A 23,958-nucleotide genomic window follows, 5' to 3' on the forward strand; every position below is an offset into this window, starting at 1 on the left:
GTGACCTTATTACCGTTCAGAGGCTTAATAATCGGTTCAGTTGATAAAATGCATGTTTTGTTACATAGATTCAGCTTTCCATGTCTTCTGCATCCAAAGCATGGCTCTGGCTCCTGGGATACTTTTTGCAAGTTCATTCCTAGACATTGCAAGAGGGTCTGAAGTTTGACTGCAGATAGAGGAGCATAACAGGCACTTTGCTTCCCTCACTGAAGAATTTGGCATCCCTTCAGATTGGCTGCAAGAAACAGAGGGCTTACGCTCACATTGAAATAGAAGACAGACCCATGCATGCATGATTTATCGACTTCCGCGATTACTCACATGCTTGGATAACATTAGATGATGGCAATTTTGAAAAATCTGTTTGAAATATTCAACAGGATTGTTTTGCTTTGGCAGACAACCTCAGGCAAATAAGATCGTGGCCTTTGATCCCTTGTGGCGATAAAGTATTTCGCTTTTTGGCAAAAATTCAACTGAATTTTCTAATGTTCAGCACTTTGAAAGTACTTTGTGAGTCTTTCACCTGCAATTATTACAAATTAGCCACCGCTACCTCACCTTTAACACAGAAGGACTGATTTATCTCAGCCAGTTTCACTCAAAAGGCAAACTGGTCTTGAGTGTTGCAAAAAATGGCAGCAATTCTTCTTCTTAGTTGACTCAACACTAAACCGGAACCAAAATATTTCTCTTACTCTCCACAAAGCACACACAAGCACAAAATACACACCATGTGCACAAATAGCAGACACCACAAAACAAAGTCATTACAAATCTCAACAGGCATTTACCAATATCTACAACAATTATAAATTAAAATTGTGCAAATTGCCCCACATAGTATCTGCGATAATCATCATGTGTTTGATGATCTAAAGAAAATATAAATGTGCATCATTATGCACACAAATGCCACAATATGGGGCATCAGCTGCTCATTGTCATTAAAGGTGAAGTATGTCACTTATACGCCGTAATCGGCCCTAAACAGAATTGCAAAAATGACAAATTTCAAACTCTTTTCAATATCTAGGGGAAACTCATTCATTAGCATTCCTCTTAAATGCAGTTTCTCGACAACTATCATATAATAAAACATTTGCAATAAAAATGTATTTTGTCAGAATACACAGCTTCGTTTGAATGGCCGTCAATTTTTCCTTCATAATGATGTAGTTACTGGATCTAACAGAGCAAACTGCTGATATTAACCAGACAAAACTTGACCCCATGGTTCAGACAGAGAGTCCAAACCCAAACTCAAGGTATTGGTTGAATCAATGTTGTTATGTCCCAGTTAGGCCACTCAAACAAACAGTTTTAGTGGTGTTAATGTCACAGAAATTACACACTTAACCTTTGCCGCAACCTCATTTCAGTGTCTTGCATTGCGTATTTTTATGGCATATCCTTGATCTGAGCATTAAAACATCCTCTGAGTGAGGAATCATTTTGATCGATGTCTTATGTTGGAATTTGTTCTAAATTTGGTCTTTGCTTTCTCGCTCTCGTCCTCTCAGTTCCTCCTACACATCCCAAAGCTCTATGGCAAAGGATTTGAATGCCTATTGGGAGTTGAGAAGTATGCGAGAGAAGAAGCAGTTGCTAACTAACACTGACTCTTGTACGTGTCTTGTGGACAGTCATCTCCTCTGACCACTGACACAAGGGAATCAGATCCGGCAAAATACTCCATTAAGGCATTGACCCAGACCCTTTGAAGTCTTCAACATATGGCTGCATTTTGCATGCTTGAGTATACCAAGCATGTTTCCTTGAAGGGAGCACATCATTAATAGTGATTAATAGTGGCACATTCATCTAATGTGTGTATTATGTCCAGTTAACTATACAGAATCTGCTTTAAGCAACGTTCATCTCTGAAGATTGAGTCAGTGACTGATGGATTTGTACTTCACTTACTTTGTTTGGTCAATCTTTAGCCGCGTTTCCACTGTCTGGCCAAACCGTTCCTGTTACTTAACCGTTCCATTCTGTGGTTCCATTCTATGGTTTCATTTTCCACTGTGGGGCTGATGACAGAGCTCTTTGGAATATAATACAAACACGTCCATTGCTACCATGGTAATACACGAGTTTGCAGACGGTATGAGATTTAAATAGCGACCACATTATGGAGGATGATCAGATGTTTCTTTTAATTGTATTTACTTTGCTCAAATGGCGCGCTTGGCAAGCTACAGAGAAACTTGCAGCCAGTCAACAACAAAGTGACCAATCCTGAGTGGCGACGTCACTACATGCATTCTAGCCAACCATGCTGAGAATTCCGGTCTGAGAACGGTTTGTATTCGTGACGTGTTGAACCAAGCTCAAGTGAAATATAACTGGAACTGTTCCTTACCATTATTATTATTTTTTTTTTGGCCCAGCGGTGGAAAAGCGGCTTTTGTGTTTTTGCTTTGATATTGGGGTCTATGACCTATAGAAAAAGGCACATGGGCAATACAGGGCTTGATCAGTCTATATCTATACCTTGCCTAGGCAATTCATTTCTAACAAATCCAAGGATGGTTTTAATGAAACTAAACACAAACAGCTTTACTTGTTACGTGTACCCAAAAGCATCAATTGATTCCAAAATATATGCAAACAAAAATGCTGGTGTGCTGGTTTCACCTGCCCCAAAATTAGCACAAAGTTGCATGGAAATTTGTGTAGGGTTCCTTCGGTTCAGTCCGAACTCACACACTCACCGGTTTGCTTAAGTTTTTGATGAGTTCAGTTGAGTGAATCTCTAATTTTCTGTCCATCCAGAGACACTGGTTGTAGATGTTTTTTGCTGAACCGTTGCTGGTTCCATTTGGACCCTGCAGTGCAGATGGGTTTTTTCTACTAAATCATCAATATCACAGACAGCTATATTGTATAACACTAGAGTTAAGACTCTGTTTTCATCAAAGGGTTTGTTAGCATGTACATTTGTGCAAATCTTTGTTAACATATGTCCACCTTCTGCTTGCCCATGTAACATGAGTTTTCTGCTGAGCTTCAGAGAGGGCAGCACTCTCACAAACTCACACGGGTGCCAGGGACACACACATAAATACACACGCCTCTCGCTCCAACCAGGCCAAAGGGTTCAGGGCCCTCAGCCAGAGGAAGTGAGAGTGGTCTGGCCATGGGTCTTTCGGTGAGACACCTGGAGTCTACTTCATCTCACAGGTTTCTCTCAGCATTGCCCTGTGGAACGCTACAACACTCTCCTCTGTCCACCACCATTATTTCCTCTGTTATTGAACTGCAGGTGGAGCCATCCTGGGGTGTGGAGGTGAACTGCAGGCATCCCTGCCCAGTACCCATACCGTTTTGGTTGTTGGACACCAACATCTGCTTCTCTTCCGGACTCCCAAGCCGGGAGGTAGTGGTAGCGATATCAGGCAGCCGAGGGAGGTTGGAGGAATGGACCAGGATGCTGCCACTTTTCATCTGAAGGGTCTGGCTGTAAGTGTGGCGGTACTCCTCCTCAATGTCCCTCCCAAGCTTCCAGCGTCTCCATTTCTTCAGAATCTCAGACTGAACCTGACCAATCAAGAAGATGCACAGAATGGGCAGGAAACATATTTGTGAATCCAGAACTACCTTTGTGAGGTTGTGTACATTAAAGAAAACAGTTGAACTCACCTCCTTGTTGACGAAGCAATATAAGATTGCTACCAGCAGCCCCTGTGAACATGTCAGAGCATGAATAAGCAAATCATTTATAGTCACCATGAAATCAAAACTGACAATTCTCATTTTTGCTTATTATAAATCCTTGCACATCATCATTTTTTCATTCATGTGCCCTCACAGGGTTCTCAAGTTTTATCAAAATCTTGGAGTGAGATCACATGCGGTTGGGGGAGGAGCCCTAATGGAGCCCCGCCCCCACCTGTCCCCGCCCCCCAATTTTACCCATTGTTCATAATTAACCAGCACAAATTAAAAATAACAATTGGTAAATCTGATAAATGACAGAGCAATTAATCACATCAAATATACTCTTTAATGTTATATTTCAAAATTACAACTAAGTTACAAAAATTACAAAAATATAACAAATTGCTCCAAACAGTTTGGAAAAACAAATATTTTTGCATTTTGAATGTGTCTAGTCGAAATGGTATAATGATTTATTGTGTGGTGGGACATTGAGAACAAATGACATATTATTAAGGTATGTTAGTGTGAATTGTGTTGCTAGTGTTTGAAAAATACAAATGCATGGCAATCAATGATTAAAGTAACGTTATGTTTTGACAGGATATAAAATATTACCCAGAGCACTCTTGCTTTAATATATATGTAGCCTTAATGTAACCAGAAATACTATTAATACAGTATAATATATAATATAATTTAAAATAAAATAAATACATTTAAATTTATTTAAAATAAAATGAAGAAATACATCTTCATTCCTTCCCATACCCACTAACATTTCCCTTAGTTTCAGATAATGTAAGCTAGCCAAACTGAACCAATGCTTCTGGCCTGGTTGCAAAGTAACTTAGTTGTAGAGTTTTTGACTGCATCAATAATAATGTATACGATGGGCTATATATTAAATGTTCCAGCCTTAAAAATGTTAGACGAGCTTTCGTCCAACTTACCTTCTCCATCACGACGTGTGTTCACGCGATGTTGTTGGTTACCTAGTAACGAACGTACGGTGGCCGAGAATGTTCCGTCAACTTCCGTGTGTTCGCGCATCTATGTTGCCTATTAACGAACGCAATCTGGCCGGGATACGTGCTGGCGGCAGGAAACTTCGCTTTGTGTGCCCGCGCCTCATATACAACGTTATATATAAAGCTTGTAGGACAACTTGGTTGGCATTGCCTTTTCAGCGTGAGAAATACACGGTGTGGCGTGTGAGCGTGTGAACTGGTTGAATTGCGTGTGTCTCACGGCCAATGCGTGAGACTTGAGAACCCTGCCTCATTGTCTTTAATCAAAATAACTTCCTCTCCCTCTTGTAGCAACATCTCTTATTCTCTCTGATGACGTGTTTACTGGCGAGAGGACAGGATAACCTGTCACTTGAGATCGCAGCAATAGCAAACCACAACCATCCAATCAATTCCCCATGAACACAAACTTTTTTTCTTGTCCGACAAGTGTTTCACTTCAAAAGACTATCAGAACTTTCATTTCATGCCGAATTTAAGACACACCTACAACAAGGTGGTATGGTATTAATGCACAACAAGCTGAAAAGACCAGGGGTGTACGCTTAACTACTATGGTATTTTGCCATTTTGAACAATATGGGTAACCAAACAGTTGATGGACCCCATTGACTGCCATCAACTGTTTGAATGTACCGACATTCTTCAAAATATCTTCTAATGTGTTCAGCAGAAGAAAGAAACTCATACAGGTTTGAAACAACATGATGGTGAGTAAATGATGACAGAATTTTCATTTTTGAGTGAACTATCCCTTTAATGACGTCATGCAGGTGGTAGAGTAAAAAACCTCTTCTAATGAATTGATATTTTAATATTTTGTACAAAAGCATGATCTTTTTAAGTCCATGTCATACTAACAATAAACTAAGCTACAAACCACAGGACGAGGGCAACATTCCTACAAACCCTGACTCTAAACCTACACTTAACCCTAATTTAAACCAGAACTAACAACCACTATAAACCAGCCTGGATTAGCAATTCAAGCTGTTCTCAAGGTGCAGCTCGACTAGTACAGTAAGATTAGCAATGCTAAGTTCATAGGTTTGATTCCCAGGGAACACACACTGCTCAACGTATGCAATGAATGTCCAGCATTTTTTACAGCAAAAGCCCAACTACACATCATGTTCTGTGATTGTTCGTAGTCAAACATTCTGTAAATAAAAACAAAGTGCTTTCAAAAATCTATAAAAGTAATAGTCAGTCTATTTTGCGAATGAGCTAAACATGACAATATGAAAGAGACTTAGGGTTCAGTTAGTGCCATCTGCAGTAAAATATTCAAAGCCAATAAGCATGAAGTGTCTGCAGATGGATAAATAACAGTCAAGCTTTATGTCCTCTCTCTCTCTTTCTCTGAATCTTTACACATGTGAAAAGTCTCATCAGAGCAATTCCTCCAGGCAGATGATACAAATTCAACGCATTGCAGCTGTGCTCCACTTGAGTGTCATTATCAGTTTGTCAAAGGGTGAGTCAGCCAATTTGTAGCGCCTGCTCTCTCAAAGCAATTAGTCCTGACACAGTAAAATAAGCTACAAAATGTCTTTTTTTTCTGTCTTTTTTTTTCAAAGCTGCTGCCCGATCAAGGGACATTTGAATGCATTGCTGATTTGAAGCATATGGGGCTTTCAGGGAGATTTTGGCAAGGTGAAGTGATTTCTTTCTTGCATATCAAGAACATAACAATGTTTCATTTGTTATTACATCTGAGCTTTGAGCTTGTTATCCATCTTTTTGTTGTGTATAATTCATAATTGAATTGACAGTGCCTAAAAATTCAATTAAATTCCTCATTTTGAATTGAGGTGACAAACAAGATACAGAATTGTAAGATAAATAACATATTAAAGGGGAACATGGCAACTCAAGCCATTTATTTACTTTATCTGAATGAAATACATACACCTCTCTCGCGTTTGCTTGCGTGCCTGCGATAAACTCGTGCCTTGGGTTGCCGACCCTTGGCATAGTGGATGTTTTGTTCCCATAGCATCAACTCATGATGCAGTGTAGAGTTCCACTTAGAAAGGTAACATCTCAGGTTACAACTGTATTCATGGTTCTATGAGAAGGGGAGACACTGCATCACTTTGCCATACTTTCGGGCATTCCTGTACATATTCCTTCAAACAAAGCTGTTGATGTTCTTTCTAGCCGTCCTTATATACTTGAAATGCGCAGATGCAACATTACATGACTGCAGTAGCCAATAAAAAACACATGCTTCAGAAACCAGCTCACGAGCAGCGTTCCCGTAGCATTAACTCATGATGCAGTCTCGTTCCCCTTCTCAGGGAACCATGGTTACAGTCGTAACCTGAGACGTTTTTCTAATACTAATAAGCCTACTACATATTAACTACAAATTTCAGTAGGTTTTCTAAAAATGTAATTATTCACATATGATCATTTGTATATTTTTATTATATTTAATAGATTAATACATTGGTTCATGGTGAAAAAGAATGCTCTACTCAGCATATTACATAATCCATAGATTAAATTTGGTGTCAATATTTATTTCTATAAAGTTACCTGAAAATAGTATATGTTGGGCTACAGTAAATTGCTCTGTTGTGTGGCTGTGTTGAATTGATTGGAATTTAATGCAATTCAGTTAATTCATAGTCCTGTCATTCCACTGAAAAAGCACAAAATGAAAGGAAGAGTGATGGTGTATTAAGGCTTTCTGACCTGGAAGGAGTTAAAGAAGAGGTCAATGAAGAGCTTTGTGATGCGCAGGGGTAGAGCACCATGTGAGGTAGACTCGTCAGTAACGAACGAAAACAGGACCGAATGTATCCCCAGTAACGGAATCAGAGTGAGGGTGGACTTGGCAAGCCTGAAAAAGAAAGAAAAACGAAAGATACGCAGGTCATCCAGAAACAAACACACAATGTTGTGCAAATGCTTAATGAGACAGTTCACTCAAAAATGCAAATTCTGTCATCACTTACTCACCCTCATATTGTTCCAAACCTGTATGACTTTCTTTCTGTTGTTTTGAAGAATGTACTAAATGTTTTATACAAGGGTTTTTCCTAATGGGGGTTCATGAGGGAACTGAAGAAGGTTCATGAGTTGGTGAAAAGCTAATAATTAAACAATGTGAAATTAAAATAGATAAACATTCTAATTATCAGAATCATGAAATATATATATTTTTCAGGACAACTGTAATTTACAACAGTAGTAATATTACTTTTTATAAAAGAGGTAAAACAATAATAATAATAATAATATGCCTTATTTATGTGCAACCCTATATATAAATAATTTGAAAATAGAAACAATAAAAACAATAAAAATAAAAAACTTACACCACGCGATATGAAAAAAGCAAATACAATAAATTATAATCAATGATGCTGTCTACACTGGATGTAGCGCGAAACGACATGACACATTTATGCACTACTTCTGTCAAGAACGACAAATGGATTTGCAACGGTCGCTTTGTTGCATCCAGTATAGAGTCTCAATCCGGTGTGGACGTGGTGTTACTAAAAAAGATTCAATATTTTATTTGTTTGCTTGCATGTCATGTTACCATTAATCAACATTAGAGAACAATGAACATATGAATGCAAGACTGAAAATCCCTCGACTATATGCTGGCATGCTGCAGGTCTCACATCTTGATCACGTTTGCATGCAAATTATTAAAATATGGTGGATATTGTGTATCAACACATCACATCCTATTTGCAAATGTCATTGGTTTTCAACTCTCTCATAACCAGTTGTGATGCAAAATGTTCGAAGGCTCTGAATTGAAGGAGATTTGAGATTTTCAGCATATAACTAACTGAAATGTCAAGCTGTTCCTCTGAAGCAAAAGGTTTGGAATAAGTGTGAATAAATAATACCAGACATTCCACTTTTGGGTGAACTAACCCTTATAAATGCAGGACACCCACCGGAACTTGTAGTCAGTATATCTCATTTGGTGCGCCCTCAGTTTGGACACGAGGATCTTGATGATGTGTATGAATATGAAGAAGTTAATCTGAACAGAGAAGAAAACATCATAATGCCCTGGTTAAGACCATTATGTCATATTAGCAGGACAAAACTGACACAACAGTTCCCTCACAGCGCAACAAATGACTCAAGACGAGAGACTGGGGGAAGGAAATCAGCAATGCTTGGGAGAGTCTGGAAATAGCAGTCGAACAGTATGATAATTCAAACATAGGAATTCCTGCCCACTACAGGAACACTTCAACAGTTACGTAGAAACATCAATGCACATTGCTTACTGCTCATCTGCACTTCACAGCCAATGTGAGCATTATGGATGCCAGACAATTTTACACAGTATTGCGCCTTTCCTCGCAATCATGTGGAAATAAGACACTGGAGTAGGGGAGAGCGATTCTTTGAAATCATAGCTGTAGACTCTAAAACACATTACGTGTAGGTGCCTCCTGATTTACTGAGAGTCGACATTATATGGCAATATGCTCTGTGCATAATGGAAATGACTTCAATTTTGAATGTTGTGTTTAATGCTAAAGCAAATGCAATGTAATTGGGTGTGACGGTGTGAGCATAAATGGAAACTGCAGGGCATAAAACAGCATAAAACATTTAACCTTCCTGTGTTCTTCATATTCCTTCTGTTATGTCAAATAATAAAGTCAAGCCTGGGTCACAGTAATATCGTTAATCTCATAATTCTTTCTATGAATATGGGATATGGGCAAAATTCTGAATTTAAGAATAGCCTCTTTTCAGTTCATGAATGTGAATTTGAATTAAAATAGCCACAGGATTTTGAATTTGTCTGACAGGGCAGGACTTTTATAACTAAATTGCATTAGTTTTGTGATTATATTGCTTTTAACATAGACTAATCATGCCTATTTAAGGAGCCCCTAAAGGGACATGGTGGTGGAAAAAATTTGGGATGGGAGGAAAAAATACATTTCTAAGCTTTTGTGTTCTCTCACAAAACGTATGCATTTCTCCAGGAAACTTTCTGAATGCAAAATATTTTGCGAGCGGACACAAATTTTCTCTGGGGAATGCAGACATTAGTAAGAGAACACTGACAGAATTTTTCCTCGCATCTCATAGATTTTTAGCGCAATTTTCCACCGGACAAAATTGCGATTGTTAACTCATGATTTCTGTTCTGTCTGTGCGCACCAATCTTGCACTTCTATCTACTTCTCAACCAGACCACCTAGAGACTTTGGGTTTTTGGCATTATGTTAAGGAAGGTCTAACTTGGGAACGCACAAAAAAAAATCCAGGAAAAGATTTACTATCTCTTAGTGTTGTGATCCCATGACGTGAGAAAATTGCGCTAAAACACTCACTGAGTTTTTATTACTTGTTTCCTTCACCATGTCCCTTTAGGGGCTCTGTACCTATTTGTTCCCTAATACATATATTATTTGGTAACCCTTTACAAAAAGGTTTCATTTGTTAACATTAGTTAGTTAACATGAACTAACAATAAACAATACTTCTAAAGAGTTTATTAATCTTAGTACATGTTCATTTCAACATTTACCAGTATATTATTAAAATCAACATTCATATCTGTTAATATTATATTATAACAATGAACAGTAATATTTTAGCAACTAAAGTTAACAATAATCATTAACATCACTGTCATTGTTAGGTAATGCTAACATATATATAGTGATCATGTCTCTTCAGAAGACTTGGAATGAGCCACCCGATTCCTATAGATTTATTTTATGATCTCTTTATGAACTTTTTGAAGTGAAGTTTTGGGTGAACAGACTTTCAATGGAGGGACAGAAATCTCTTAGAATTCATTAAAAATATATTAATTTGTCCACCATGTTGGTTTTGGATAACTTTATGAAAACTAAATACTTAAAAAAAAATATTTTGATATTAAATTATTACAGTAAATACAAAGGTGGTCGTTCAAAATTCTTGCTGCAAGTTTTGTGTTCTATAACTGGTTAATGGAATATACAGTTGGCAGTTGGCCGTGTGTGTTTGTATATGTTAAAGTTGAGGACTTTGAGTCATTCTAGTGACTAAAATCTTTTAAATCGTTTAAATTGGTTCACGGATTCATTGGTTCTCACTGCTTAAATGTACCATACTCTGCTGATGTGGTCCAGCCAGTACGGATATGTTTTCATGTTCCACTGTGGGGCTGATAACGGAGTTCTTTGCAATTAAATACGTCATTGCCTTGGTAACGCAAAAGTTTACAGATGATATGAGATTTAAATAGCGACTGATGTGGAGGATGACGAGATATTTCTATTAATTTTATAATTGACTTGCTTTAACTTTGCTCAAATGACGTGCTTAGCCAGCTACAGAGAAACTGGCAGCCAGGCAACTCCATGCATTCTAGCATCACGGTCTGAGAACGGTTTGTATGCGTGCCGTGTCAAACCAAGCTCAAGTGGAAATACAGGATGAATTCCAAACAGAAAATAATAAACCCTTGAAGGGCACTTCGGGAAGGGGACGCCATTTGTATGGGTGTTCCAAATGAAAGTGAACAAATGAATACAAAGGGCCCTTCCACAAGGCTGTTAGTGAAAGGAACATGTGATATTAATTTCAAGATAGTAATTTTATAGTTTATGGTCATGTGACCCAGAGTGGCAAATTTATTTATAAAGTATTTTAAAGTTTACGCATTAACAGAATAATTCAAGTTGTTTTGTTTTGTTTTGTTTGTTACACTTCACACAAATTTTGTCATACGAGTTTCATAGGTAAGAAATATGTAAATGTGACTACATGTAGAGCACAGAGGGAACCTAGCTTTATAACCTAGCCCAATTTATACTTCTGCGTCGAACTCACGGCGTAGCTATGTCGTAGGCTGTGTGTAGCGCGCGTACCCTTCGGTGTACCCTGACGTGCACCTCTCCAAAAATGTAACAACGCGTCAACTCTACGCGGACGCAAGCGCTGTGATTGGTCTGCTAGGACCGCTCCCTCGGGTTTCACATGCTCCCTCTGCAAGTGTAATTGCGCGTCAACGCGGACAACGACGCAGAAGTATAAATGAAAACCAACGCGTTGCCTACAGCGTAGAGGCTTCGGCGTACGTCCGACGCAGAAGTATAAATCAGCCTTAGTCTAAGTGTGGAGAAAACGGTGACGCAGAGTAATTACATTCACAGCTGTTCGGAGACAAGCGAGTCAGAATCAGCGAGTGTTCGGAGACGAGTGAATCAGACTCAGCGAGTGTTCGGAGACGAGTGAATCAGACTCAGCGAGTGTTCGGAGACGAGTGAATCAGACTCAGCGAGTGTTCGGAGACGAGTGAATCAGACTCAGCGAGTGTTCGGAGACGAGTGAATCAGACTCAGCGAGTGTTCGGAGACGAGTGAATCAGACTCAGCGAGTGTTCGGAGACAAGCGAGTCAGACTCAGAGAGTGTTCGGAGACGAGTGAATCAGACTCAGCGAGTGTTCGGAGACGAGTGAATCAGACTCAGCGAGTGTTCGGAGACGAGTGAATCAGACTCAGCGAGTGTTCGGAGACGAGTGAATCAGACTCAGCGAGTGTTCGGAGACGAGTGAATCAGACTCAGCGAGTGTTCGGAGACAAGCGAGTCAGACTCAGCGAGTGTTCGGAGACGAGTGAATCAGACTCAGCGAGTGTTCGGAGACGAGTGAATCAGACTCAGCGAGTGTTCGGAGACGAGTGAATCAGACTCAGCGAGTGTTCGGAGACGAGTGAATCAGACTCAGCGAGTGTTCGGAGACAAGCGAGTCAGACTCAGCGAGTGTTCGGAGACGAGTGAATCAGACTCAGCGAGTGTTCGGAGACGAGTGAATCAGACTCAGCAAGTGTTCGGAGACGAGTGAATCAGCGGGAGGTGAGCACGATGGCGACGCAGAGTAAGTCAAAACTAGTAGAGACTTAGAACTAATTGCCAGGGGCCGGTTGCACCAGCTGTGCGTAAGTTATAACTTAGCCTAGTTTTGACATAAATGGACACTAAGTTACGACTTAAGCACTTCTAAATATTTTTGCGTTGCACCATTAAACTTAGTTGAAGCGTAACTCTACGTATAAACTAAATATTTACGGCAGCCTCCGATCAGGAGTAACGGATGGAATAAAATATCAGACAGACTGAACTGCATCAATAAGCTCTTCTTTTACCTGACAGACTTAAAATCTTTAGACATATATGATTATGCTGACATAACACTCGCTTACATTTTAAGAGAGAGAACATTATGTGAAAAGATTACTTTGTTAGCGGCTATCTTTAACACGAACCCATCAGCACGCCGCTGTGTGCATCGGTCCATGTGCATGTCAAATATCAGTCATAATCAATAAACGTAATTTCTTATGTTTTTTGTATCAATATTTATTTATTGATCCTTATTCATTTCATTTCAAATACAGTTTCTGAATGTTATTTACAAAAACACTTAAATGCTATTCATGATCAAGTATCGTATTTAATGGAAACTTATTTTTACCGGCAAAAGAATGAAGGATAAACTGACATTCACAGCATTTCAACACAACACCTGCTCACGTATTTGAAGGCTGCTATTGGATCATCGAGGCTAAACATCATATTATGCGACTACGCATTACTTTACGGAGAGCTTACGACCCACTACTGTAGCTACGTTCTGCCTTACGAACAAATGGTGCAACGGAATAAAGTTCAGAGTTAGTTACAAACTAGCTAGCAGTTACTAAGCCTCTAGTGTGGACTTTACGTTCCAATTTAAGAAAGAACTTACGAACGGCTGTTGCAACCCTACCCAGTACACTAGCCATAGCTCTTGGCTTTTGCAGTGCTGTGATTTATTTGGGTTGTAGTGTGTATTGGTTGGTGTGGGTATTTGTGTGCACAAGTGAGAGTGGTAATAGGCTAACATTAGTTTTGTGCTTGCATTGGACTGGAGATACTGGCAGTTTGTTTCTTATTTTCCCTCCAGTACAGCCTGGATCTGTGGAGGCCTACATGCTGTGGGACCAACCCAGGACATTCATTCGTTGACCATAAAGACATACTGGAGTCTGGACTGTGCTAAGGACTGCATCTCTTTTTGATAACTTGTTTTAATATCTAGTTTATCCTGGTTTTATGGTAATAAAAGATTTTGTAATTCAATCTACTGTTTGAGTGTCAATAGTGTCCAGCCCTCAGTGAGAATATTGAATTGGGTTAAATTGAGTCCTGGGTTTCAGTAATCAACCTAGGTGGCATAGTCGGCTACTTTATTTATTTGGGTTTAATAACAACAGTATTGCTGGTTTCTGTCATAGAAAGAAGTATTATAAAAACCTTTTATCATTCCGTTTGCCGCCCCCTATCACGCCACACAGGTCCTGAATCCATTCCCCCTCTTTCCTTCTACTTTCCTGTCCAATCTCCAGATAATCAAGGCATAAAAGCAATTTTGGTTTCATGTCGACTTCAAGGGTGGAGGTAAAGTGGCATTACAGGAGGTGAAGTGTCATTAACAGTGCTCTGGATGTGGGAGACTCAGACTGATAAGTACAGCTAAGAGAGGCTGAAGAGGGACATGAACGAGTCTCTCACTCACCAACACGGCCAGCAGGATGGGAGAGCGAATAATCCACCAGTACTCCATGTGAATATTCTGCATCCAGCATCTGATCAACAACAAGAGATCAAATACATCACAGTAAATGAGCAAATGAGGCCTACTTGTGTTCATCAAATATACTCAACACACACAAAATCATCACTTATAATGAACATTTACTGGACTGAGGCAACTTAGGTTTACTTGATTATACATATTTTCTTAGAAAATAAAAAAAATCATGTTAACATGTGAGTATCAAATATGATACATCAGGCTTGAGGATTATTTATAAATCTTTTGTCTGAAGTTTCAATAAACTGTTCCATTAAAAAAAAGGGGGGGAGTCAGACTTTACAGGGTTGATATAGTCTAAATGTATAACATTTTAGGTTACACTTTATTTTAAGGTGTCATTGTTACAGCGTAATTACACAAATAAGTACTGAATCATATTAAAGGCACACAATGCAACTTTTTTGTTCAAAATTAACACTATTTAAATCCTTCTTTCAAACTGTTTTTGTGTGTGTGTGTGTGTGTGTGTGTGTGTGTGTGTGTGTGTGTGTGTGTGTCTTACCCTGATTCACTATGGTAAGCCTATTATATATGTTTATATTTTAGACCTAGCGGGAAGGTTTTCATGGCAAACTGTGTACATGCGTCACTCGTCCGTGTGTGTCTCGTCACATCCGTATATAGACAAAAGTTTCTTCGGCTACTTTGACAAGTATTTGGTGTGGGAGTGGTTAGTTGTCACAATGAGCGAGAGAGTTTACATACATGGAGTAGCTAAATCTCCAACCTGCGGGGAATCCCCAGTTTTAAAAAACATTGGCGAATAGAGGAAAGTCTGCTAGCAAAAAAATGAACGTGACAGATGTTCTGGCAGACAGTTTGATTTAGGGTTTGTTGCTGAAAATTGTGCATAATTTACTCTTATTGCTATATAAGTACATGTAATGTGTAACAAGGGCACTGTAAAATTCCACGTTTTAATATAACCAAAATTATGCCACTGAGGAAAATATTATCTAGAAAGGAATACCAGCTTACTTTTTACTGGATACTGCACATGCACTGTATACTGCTTAATATTTAAAAAGCTAGTAAAAACACAGCCCATTATGTACTGTGCTAATTTGTTGTCATATGACTCCATCGTGCATATTTGTTTGAATTCAGTAAATCAGTGAGATCATTAAGTTATCACTTTAATGTAAATGCATTTTTGTGGCAGTTCCATTAAATAACGCATAAAGAACAAGATGTTTACAGTTGTGGCTCATATTACTTCTGGTTAATTCATCACACTAGAAATTGAATCATTGTTTTATATTGCATACTGCATATTTTGACAAATACAGTTTCAATGCATACCGGAAATCTGCAAACTGAAAATGCAGCATTATCTCAGTATCTGGAGTGATAGAGTGCAAAAAACGTGACAGACGACATGCAGTCTGATGAGAGTGGAAACGATGTGCAGCTTATCAACAGGAAAGAGTGATTCTTTTATCTTCCCAATACAGCAGGATGGACGGGGTGATGAGTGTGAGAGAATTTGAACCTTTCCTCAACCCCAGCAGAGCATGACACATTCAAGATATACAACCTACACGGCTTATATCAGTCACTGTGCCTGCTGGTGAGGTATAAAATAAGTATAGGAAAGTGGAAATGGAAATGGAAAATGGAAATATATTATATTTTAAATGTATTAAATCCAATTAGCTGAACTTTAAAGGGTTTTTGGACCCACTTAAGTAGGACTTGAGTACATCTTTATATGTGATTTAAAAATTAAACTTCAGAAGGCCTTTATTAACCCCCTGGAGCCGTATGGATTACTTTTATGATGGATGGATGCGCTTTTTTGGGCTTCAAAAACTGCAAATTGCATTTAAATTTCATATTTGAAATCGCCAATGAAATCTGACAACATTTGACTCATAAATTTAGTTTCTAAACGCTCAAATCATAACAAAAAAATGCATTTTTCAGGCTGGACCAGCCAATGCACATGTGCGCGTCTCAGAACACTGACTGTTTCTATAGCAAAAGGATCTTCTAACGGCAGAAGTGACGCAATGACTTTACTAATCAGCGATTGGCTCTTTTATTTAGAAGGCGGGTCTTATTCCGCCATATTGTGCGTTAGACTTTCTCCCATTCATAGTAATACGTGTGCAGCATCTTTGTATATCTTAAGTTTTTGGTTCTACTTACATTTGATGTATAGCAATGTAACCTATGGGAATTATGTAATGCAGTCAGGTTTTAAAATATGGATGGAATAGATACTATTATATGTAACATCAACAGACCCAAAGGGTCATTAATATAAATGTACATCTTGAAAGCCCTTTCAAGAATAACAGCGGGTAAATGAATGATTTACAGTACAAGATTTTACAAAGCACTGTGCAAATTTAAGGACAATGCAATGCGTTGGCTGCTACAGGCAAAACCCAAAAGACTGGAGTGGATGTTGCAGGTACATAAAAGTGCTCAATACTCATCTATCATATAGAAGCTGAATATCTGCATAGCATCAGAGCTTTTGACATCTGGATTAAAGGTAGCTTGTGTTCACAATTTATGTATTTGATTTGTTATAAAACAAACGCTACAGTGACAGAGTACTGTTGTCTGCCAACTCTCCAACCGCAAAAACACACTGACTGCTTCACGAGCGCTGGCTTTCATCAGTCCGTCCGACGCAAACACACTCATCCCATGTGGCTCCAGAGAACTTACTCTTCATTCTCGTACAAGTACTTCACAATCACCCACGGCAGCACGAATATCAGAGGGGCGCCTGAGGGAGAAAGAGAGAGAGAGAGCTTGTGAGATGAGGCATAAACCATCTGCCATGCTCTGTATGAGGAAACTCTTCAACCCTGTTAATGAGGTCATGGAGTAAAAGCTTTGAACCTCTCACCCCAGCCAATGCACAGGTAGATGCCGAAGTAATTTCTCTCTGTCAAGACTGTGACGACCAGAAGGCTGTGGAGGTAGATGCCCTCCACCAGCAGCCAGTAGCTGTTAGCAAGTATGCTGTATTGCATCATCACCACAGCAACTCTGCAGCCGACCGCCGTCTGAAACACAAACACGTTGACGTGTTTTTGGGTCACTGAAAGCTTTAGGCTAATTTTTAACCTGCCGCCTCTGTTCAGTAAACAGGTATTTAAGCCATATCTATACAAACATGCATTTCAAGGAATATTCCCGGTCATTCCTGGTCATGGACGGCATTTTAGCATGGACAATTATTTACACTAAAGAGTTTAAAAGCAGAAAGCAGAAGCTGTTTATTAAAGCACTTCCATGAAATATTCATTACATTAAATGTACAGTTTATACTGCATTAGTTAAAGGAACACTTTGACTTTTTGGGACTTTAGCTTATTCACCGTATCCCCCAGAGTTAGATAAGTCCATACATACCTTTTTCATCTCTGTGCGTGCTGTAAGTCTGTTTGACGCACCCACCGCTAGCCTAGCTTAGCACAAAGACTGGATGTAAATGGCTACAGCTAGCATACTGCTCCCAATAAGTGACAAAATAACGCCAACATTTTCCTATTTACAAGTTGTGATTTGTATAGTCACAGTGTGTACAAATAACAAGGTTATATGAGACACAGCCATTTTTTAAACGTTTAAATACTGGGAACTATTTTCTCAGAAGGCGAAGCACTGCTACTTGGGCGGAGTGATTAGCGCAGCACCCGAGAAGCGCCGTGGTGAGGAGCAGAGAGTTCGCTCAGAGTTGGAGTAATAGAGTCAGCAATTACTAGATAGTAAATGCAAAGTTTTACAATCATGGGTGTTCGCAGTATTGTAAAGAGCTGCGACAATAAACAGGGGAGACCAGGTAATACCATGATGTTTCATAGAATTCCAACCAAAAACGCTGACCTGATGAATCAATGGCTACTTGCTCTGGATATAGATCCAAACACACCAGTAGACATCTTCAAGGACTATCGCGTTTACTCAGAACATTTCACTGAGGACGACTATTTTGAAAAAATGGAATTTGCCACACGGACCATGAAATGTGTGCTGAAGGATATGGCCATCCCATCGATAGTAAAGACAGGACAAAGTGGACCACCTGCGGCTGCGGTAAGTGTTCCGTTATGTTTTTAGATGACTAGCCTACTGTTACAGTGCCATTAGCTAGATGTAATGTAACATTAGTGACACTATTACATGAATAGGGCACTCACTACTATTACAGTTGTTCCGAGAAGGGTCTGGCTGCAGACCTGCACTTGCACTCCCAGACCTGCACGCTCAGACACCAGCGCTTCCTCTATTGGGTTAGTCACGTTGGTTTTGCTGACGGAACGGCGCTTCTCGGGTGCTGCGCTAATCACTCCGCCCAAGTAGCAGTGCTTCGCCTTCTGAGAAAATAGTTCTCAGTATTTAAACGTTTAAAAAATGGTTGTGTCTCATATGACCTTGTTATTTGTACACACTGTGACTATACAAATCACAACACGTAAATAGGAAAATGTTGGCGTTATTTTGTCACTTATTGAGATTAGTATGCTAGCTGGAGCCATTTACATCCAGTCTTTGTGCTAAGCTAGGCTAGCGGTGGGTGCGTCAAACAGACTTACAGCACGCACGGAGATGAAAAAGGTATGTATGGACTTATCTAACTCTGGGGATACGGTGAATACGATAAAGTCCCAAAAAGTCGAAGTGTTCCTTTAACAGCTATCACAAACTAACTCAACAAATATTTTACAGCACAACAATTTCTATGTTTGTTTTATAGTGTTTCATTTTTACCAAGAATAATGTTCTATATATGCCGAATGTAGTTCATATATTAGTAATAATTCTTCAGTTAGTTTTAGGTACACTAATTCTAACAAATTGCATTAAATCTATCTTTTAAAAGTAGAATGGTGCTTTTAGTACTTTTTTCTATAAAATATCCGACAGGAAAGGAAAGTTTCCCTAACTGAAGAATTCACAACATGCCGTCCATAGACATTAAATTGTAAATAACCCTGAATATTTCTTTAAAGGAATTACAGTTGAGGATAGCATTATTGACACCCCTGTAAATATGAACAAAGATGGCTGTAAAGAGACATCTGCATTGTTTATCCTTTTGATCTTAAAAAAAAAAAAAAAAAAAAAAATCACATTATGAAATAAATGTTTTTTTTTCTCCAAAACACCTTGGTCACAATTATTGCCACCCTTTATGAGTAAAATATCTCTTAAGTATATTCCCATTAATATTGACATTTTTAGCACACCAGACTAGGAACATGAAATTGTCCATCCATGACTTCTTGTTCCACAGGAGTTTAAATATGAGGAAACACAAAGGCCAAATTCCCTTAATCATCCATCACAATGAGTAAACCAAAGAATATAGTTCTGATGTGCTGCAAAAGATTGATGAGCTTCACAGAATAGAAAGTGACTGTCAGAAAATAGATAAAACATTGAAAATGGCCATTTCCACCATCAGGGCAATAATTAAGAAGTTCCAATCAACTAAAGATGTCACGAATCTGCCTGGAAGAGGACGTGTGTCTATATTGTCTTAATGGACGGCGAGGATGAAAGTTTGAGTGGCCAAAGACTCTCCAATAATCACAGATGGAGAATTGCAGAGATTAGTTGAGTCTTGGGGTCTTAAATTAAAAATAAAATAAAAAAATACATCGAACAACCACTATATCACCACATGTTGTTTGGGAGGGTTTCAAGAAAAATCCTCCTCGATCATCCAAAAAGAAATTCCAGCATATTCAGTTGTCAGATACGACTGGAACTTTAAAAGGTTCTGTGGTCAGATGAAACTAAACTAGATGAGTTTGGTGCAAACAGGGATAAAAAGTACCCCATGCACACGGTTAAATATGCCGCTGGATCTTTAATGTTGTGGGTCTTTTTTTTTTGCTGGAGGTCCTGGACATCTTGTTCAGATACATATCATGTATTCTAGCAAATACCACCAGATAAAAAAATCAAAGCCTGGCGGCCTCTGCTAGAAATCTTATAATGGACCGTGATTGGATCTTACATCAAACATCAAAATCAACTCAAAAATGTGTCACTCAGCTTCTGCTATGACCATCCCAGTCCGCTGACCTGAACCCTACAGAAAACTGAAGAGAAGAAGCACCAACATGGATCTGGGAATCTGAAGGATCTGGAGAGATATTGAATGGTCTCTGATCTCTAGTCAGGTGTTCTCCAAACTCATCAGGCATTATAGAAGAAAACTCAGAGCTGTTATCTTGGCAAAAGGAGGTTGCAAAAAGTATTTAATAAAAGGGTGTAAATAATTATGGTCAATGTGTTTTGGAGAAAAACATGTATTTCATAATGTGATTTTCCCCCCACTTTTTTTTTTTACTTCAATGAAAGGTTAGATTTTTGCAATTTTTTTGAATGAAAGATCAAAAGGATAAAAAATGCATATTTATTTTTTACAGCCATCTTTGATCATATTTACCAGGGGTGCCAATAATTCTGACCACAGCTGTCCAATAGGCTTATGACTATTAAAAATGTCCTTGAATCCAGAGATATACACTACTGTTCAAAGGTTTGGGTTAGTATTTTAATTTTTTTTTTTTATGAAATTTATACTTTTATTTAACAAGGATGCATTACATTTTCAAGACTTTCATCTTTCGTGACACTTAATTAGATGTTAATTCCAATTCAAAGGAAAATGTATTTTAGTTTAAATTTATATTAGCTTTATATTCAATAAAGAATCTTGTAAAAATGTATCACGGTTTTCACAACAATATAAAGCAGCACAACTGTTTTCAACACTGATAAAAATCAGAAATGTTTCTTGAGCATCAAATCAGCATATTAGAATGATTTCTGAAGCATCATGTGACACTGAAGACTGGAGTTACCGTCACAGGAATAAATTACATTTTAAACTTTATTCAAACGAAAAATGGTTATTTGAAATTGTAATTTGAAATGCTTGGTCAGCAGAAGAGACTAAAACATTGAAAAATGTTTGAACGGCAGTGTATTATTATCATTTCATAACAAATCATAAAGAAAGACAGCAGGTTATTGGACCTCGTTTTTAACCAGCCACTCCACCTCCAGTTCAGTGGTGATGTCCTGACCAACATGGAAGGTATCAGGCCTTTCCAACATGGCATCTTTGATGAGGATAGAAGAGGCTCGCAGGATAAAGGAAGCAAACAAGTTCATGTGGATGTTGTTTCTCATGCAGTGCAGCTTCCTGCAGGGAACAAAGAGCAATGATTGAAAAGTCAGAAAGCTGTTCACTGTTCACACAAAGAAAACCAACTCCTTAACTATAAACGCATTCAAAGATCCAAAAACTGATGCAAAAACACGTTTTCAATTTAAAATGTAAGCAGAAGGAATAGATGACTTGAATGTTACCTAAAGGCCACAAGGATGCCCAACGCCAGCACCAGCGCCCCGAGAGACAGAGAATATCCAACGGTGTACATGGTCCGAAACTGACTGAGGATCCGTCCGTAGTGTTGCTGCACGCAGACATACAAATACATCTGATCAGACAATGACGCAAATGCACAGTTTATTAAATGCACACAAATTGTTAATATACAGTCTCTAAAGCAACTTCTAATGTAATACTTTGATGTGCTTTTATATTAGGAGCATGCAGGTTAAATTCTTTGTACAGTATGATCGCAGTTCACACAGCATCAGAATTCAGTTGTCAGATCTGTATTTGAGTCTTTAATACGGTTACGTTCACACCCAGTTCAGTTATTTATGGGAGTTTCAATCACATTCTATAACCGAACTCACACCAGTACATTTTCAGGACTCAAAGCCGCAATGTGTGAACGGAACCGGACTGGGGTGCGTTTCCCAAAAGCATCGTTAGCCAACTATGTTCGCATATTCCGTCTTTATCAGGGGTTCGTTTCCCGAAAGCATCGTTAGCCAACTATGGTCGCAAGTTCCGTCGTTATCAGGGCCGGGTTTCCCGATAACGATGTATCTTAGCTCTTAAGAGTGCTTTCTAGGTGCAAGATTACGAACGCTCGCAGCAATTCCACGAGCGTTTCCCAAAAATGAACTTAACATGAACGCGCTCTACGTGCTACTTAAGAGTCGCTGTCCATTCATGAAGTTCTGAAACATAACCTTATATGAAATCGTATTCTGAATGTTTAACCTAATAATTGTCATCTGTTGTGGATTAGCAATCAAGACAAGTCTATATAAAGCACCTACAGGCGGAGGCACTGACAAAATGGCTAAAAAAAAAACTTAAAAAAAAGATGTAATTTTTAACAGATTTAAAGGATTTGTTTTATTTATTTTTTGTTCATTCATTTCATTTTGATTAAAATTATTAAATTAAATTATTTCAATTTTTTTGTTTTGTTTTCTGACCTTTTTAATTATATAATTTATACATTAATTTAACCAACAACAAAAAAGAGTAATAAAGTGTACAATAAAGTACAATCAAAACCTTATATTATAATCACATTGCATTTGAATAAAGCTAAAGGTGTAATCTGCCGGTTGTCCTGCAGGTGTCCTCATAAATCTGTCTTCTTACGATGCACTTGGGGATGTACGATTACTCCAGAGCACTCGTAGATCTACGAAGATTTTCAAGTGCTACTTAAGCTACGATGCTTTTGGGAAACAGACCGTAATATTAAGATCAGTCGTACGATCGTTTTTACGATCAACTTAGGCTTACGATGCTTTTGGGAAACGCAGCCCAGCATAGTTCAACGATTTGGTGTTTCCCGAAACCATCGTTCCAACGAACGTTCGCAAACTGCATCGCAAACTTGTGTGGTTGGAACGACAGCTCGAGCTGTGGTTAGAAGCATAGTTTCTAGATTACATGAGATGTAGACTGAATAAATCCTTATCTTTAGCAAAATAAACAAGATGACATTCAGTACAACCCGTGTTATTTATTTAGAATACATACAAATGTAATTTACGTCTTTTAGTTTGTCAAGAGATTTAAAGCACCGTTTTTGAAGACTGCGCATGTGCGAACGTGCTCTACTATGTAAGAATGAGCCAAATATTGAGTCTGTTAATAAAGCAAAATAACGGAGAAAAATTAGAAATGGTCTTCAGATGTTATATGACAAAATCTAGCTTTAATTCGATCTCAAACAGATTAGTTAAAATAAGTTATTAGACCACCACGTGCGAGACGTCATAAACCAACGTGGTTGAACGATACTTTGCGACAAACGGTTTCGGGAAACAGTCGTGACTAGCTAGTTGATTTCTCCAACGATGCATCGTACTATGGTAGTTAAGCAGCGAGTTATATAGTTGTACGGGAAACGCACCCCAGCATAGTTCAACGAGTCGGTGTTTCCCGAAACCATCGTTCTAACGAACATCCGCAAACAGCATCGGAAACTTGCGTGGTTGGATCTACAGCTCTCGACTTGTGGTTAGAAGCAGAGTTTCTAGTTTGCATGACATGAGGACTCAATAAAACCTTATCTTGAGCAAAATAAGCAAGCTGACATTCAATACAACCCGTGTCTTTTATTTAGAATACATACAAATAAAAGTTAGCCTACGTCTTTTAGTTTGTCAAGTGATTTAAAGCGTCGTTTTTGAAGACTGCGCATGTGCGAACGTGCTCTACTAAGAACGAGCCTATGATTGAATCTGGAAATAAAGCA

At 38.6% G+C, this 23,958-nt stretch overlaps 1 protein-coding gene across 1 annotated transcript in view; it reads right to left on the reverse strand.

Annotated features, from left to right (window-relative positions):
• Positions 1-2,392: 2,392 nt before the first annotated feature.
• The window catches only part of gcgra (glucagon receptor a), a 74,466-nt gene continuing 52,900 nt past the window's right edge, over positions 2,393-23,958 (reverse strand). Inside the window, exons 6-14 of the mRNA XM_081386320.1 lie at positions 21,689-21,795; positions 21,353-21,521; positions 17,202-17,361; positions 17,018-17,078; positions 14,255-14,324; positions 8,630-8,718; positions 7,404-7,551; positions 3,652-3,693; positions 2,393-3,549 (exon numbers count right to left, since the gene is read on the reverse strand). Coding sequence (XP_081242446.1) covers positions 3,187-3,549; positions 3,652-3,693; positions 7,404-7,551; positions 8,630-8,718; positions 14,255-14,324; positions 17,018-17,078; positions 17,202-17,361; positions 21,353-21,521; positions 21,689-21,795 — 1,209 coding nt within the window. The 3' untranslated portion in view covers positions 2,393-3,186. The remainder of the gene's footprint in view (positions 3,550-3,651; positions 3,694-7,403; positions 7,552-8,629; positions 8,719-14,254; positions 14,325-17,017; positions 17,079-17,201; positions 17,362-21,352; positions 21,522-21,688; positions 21,796-23,958) is intronic.

The sequence above is a fragment of the Scardinius erythrophthalmus genome (assembly GCF_964197995.2).
Source record: "Scardinius erythrophthalmus genome assembly, chromosome: 1".
NCBI classification, from domain to species: Eukaryota; Metazoa; Chordata; class Actinopteri; order Cypriniformes; family Leuciscidae; genus Scardinius; species Scardinius erythrophthalmus.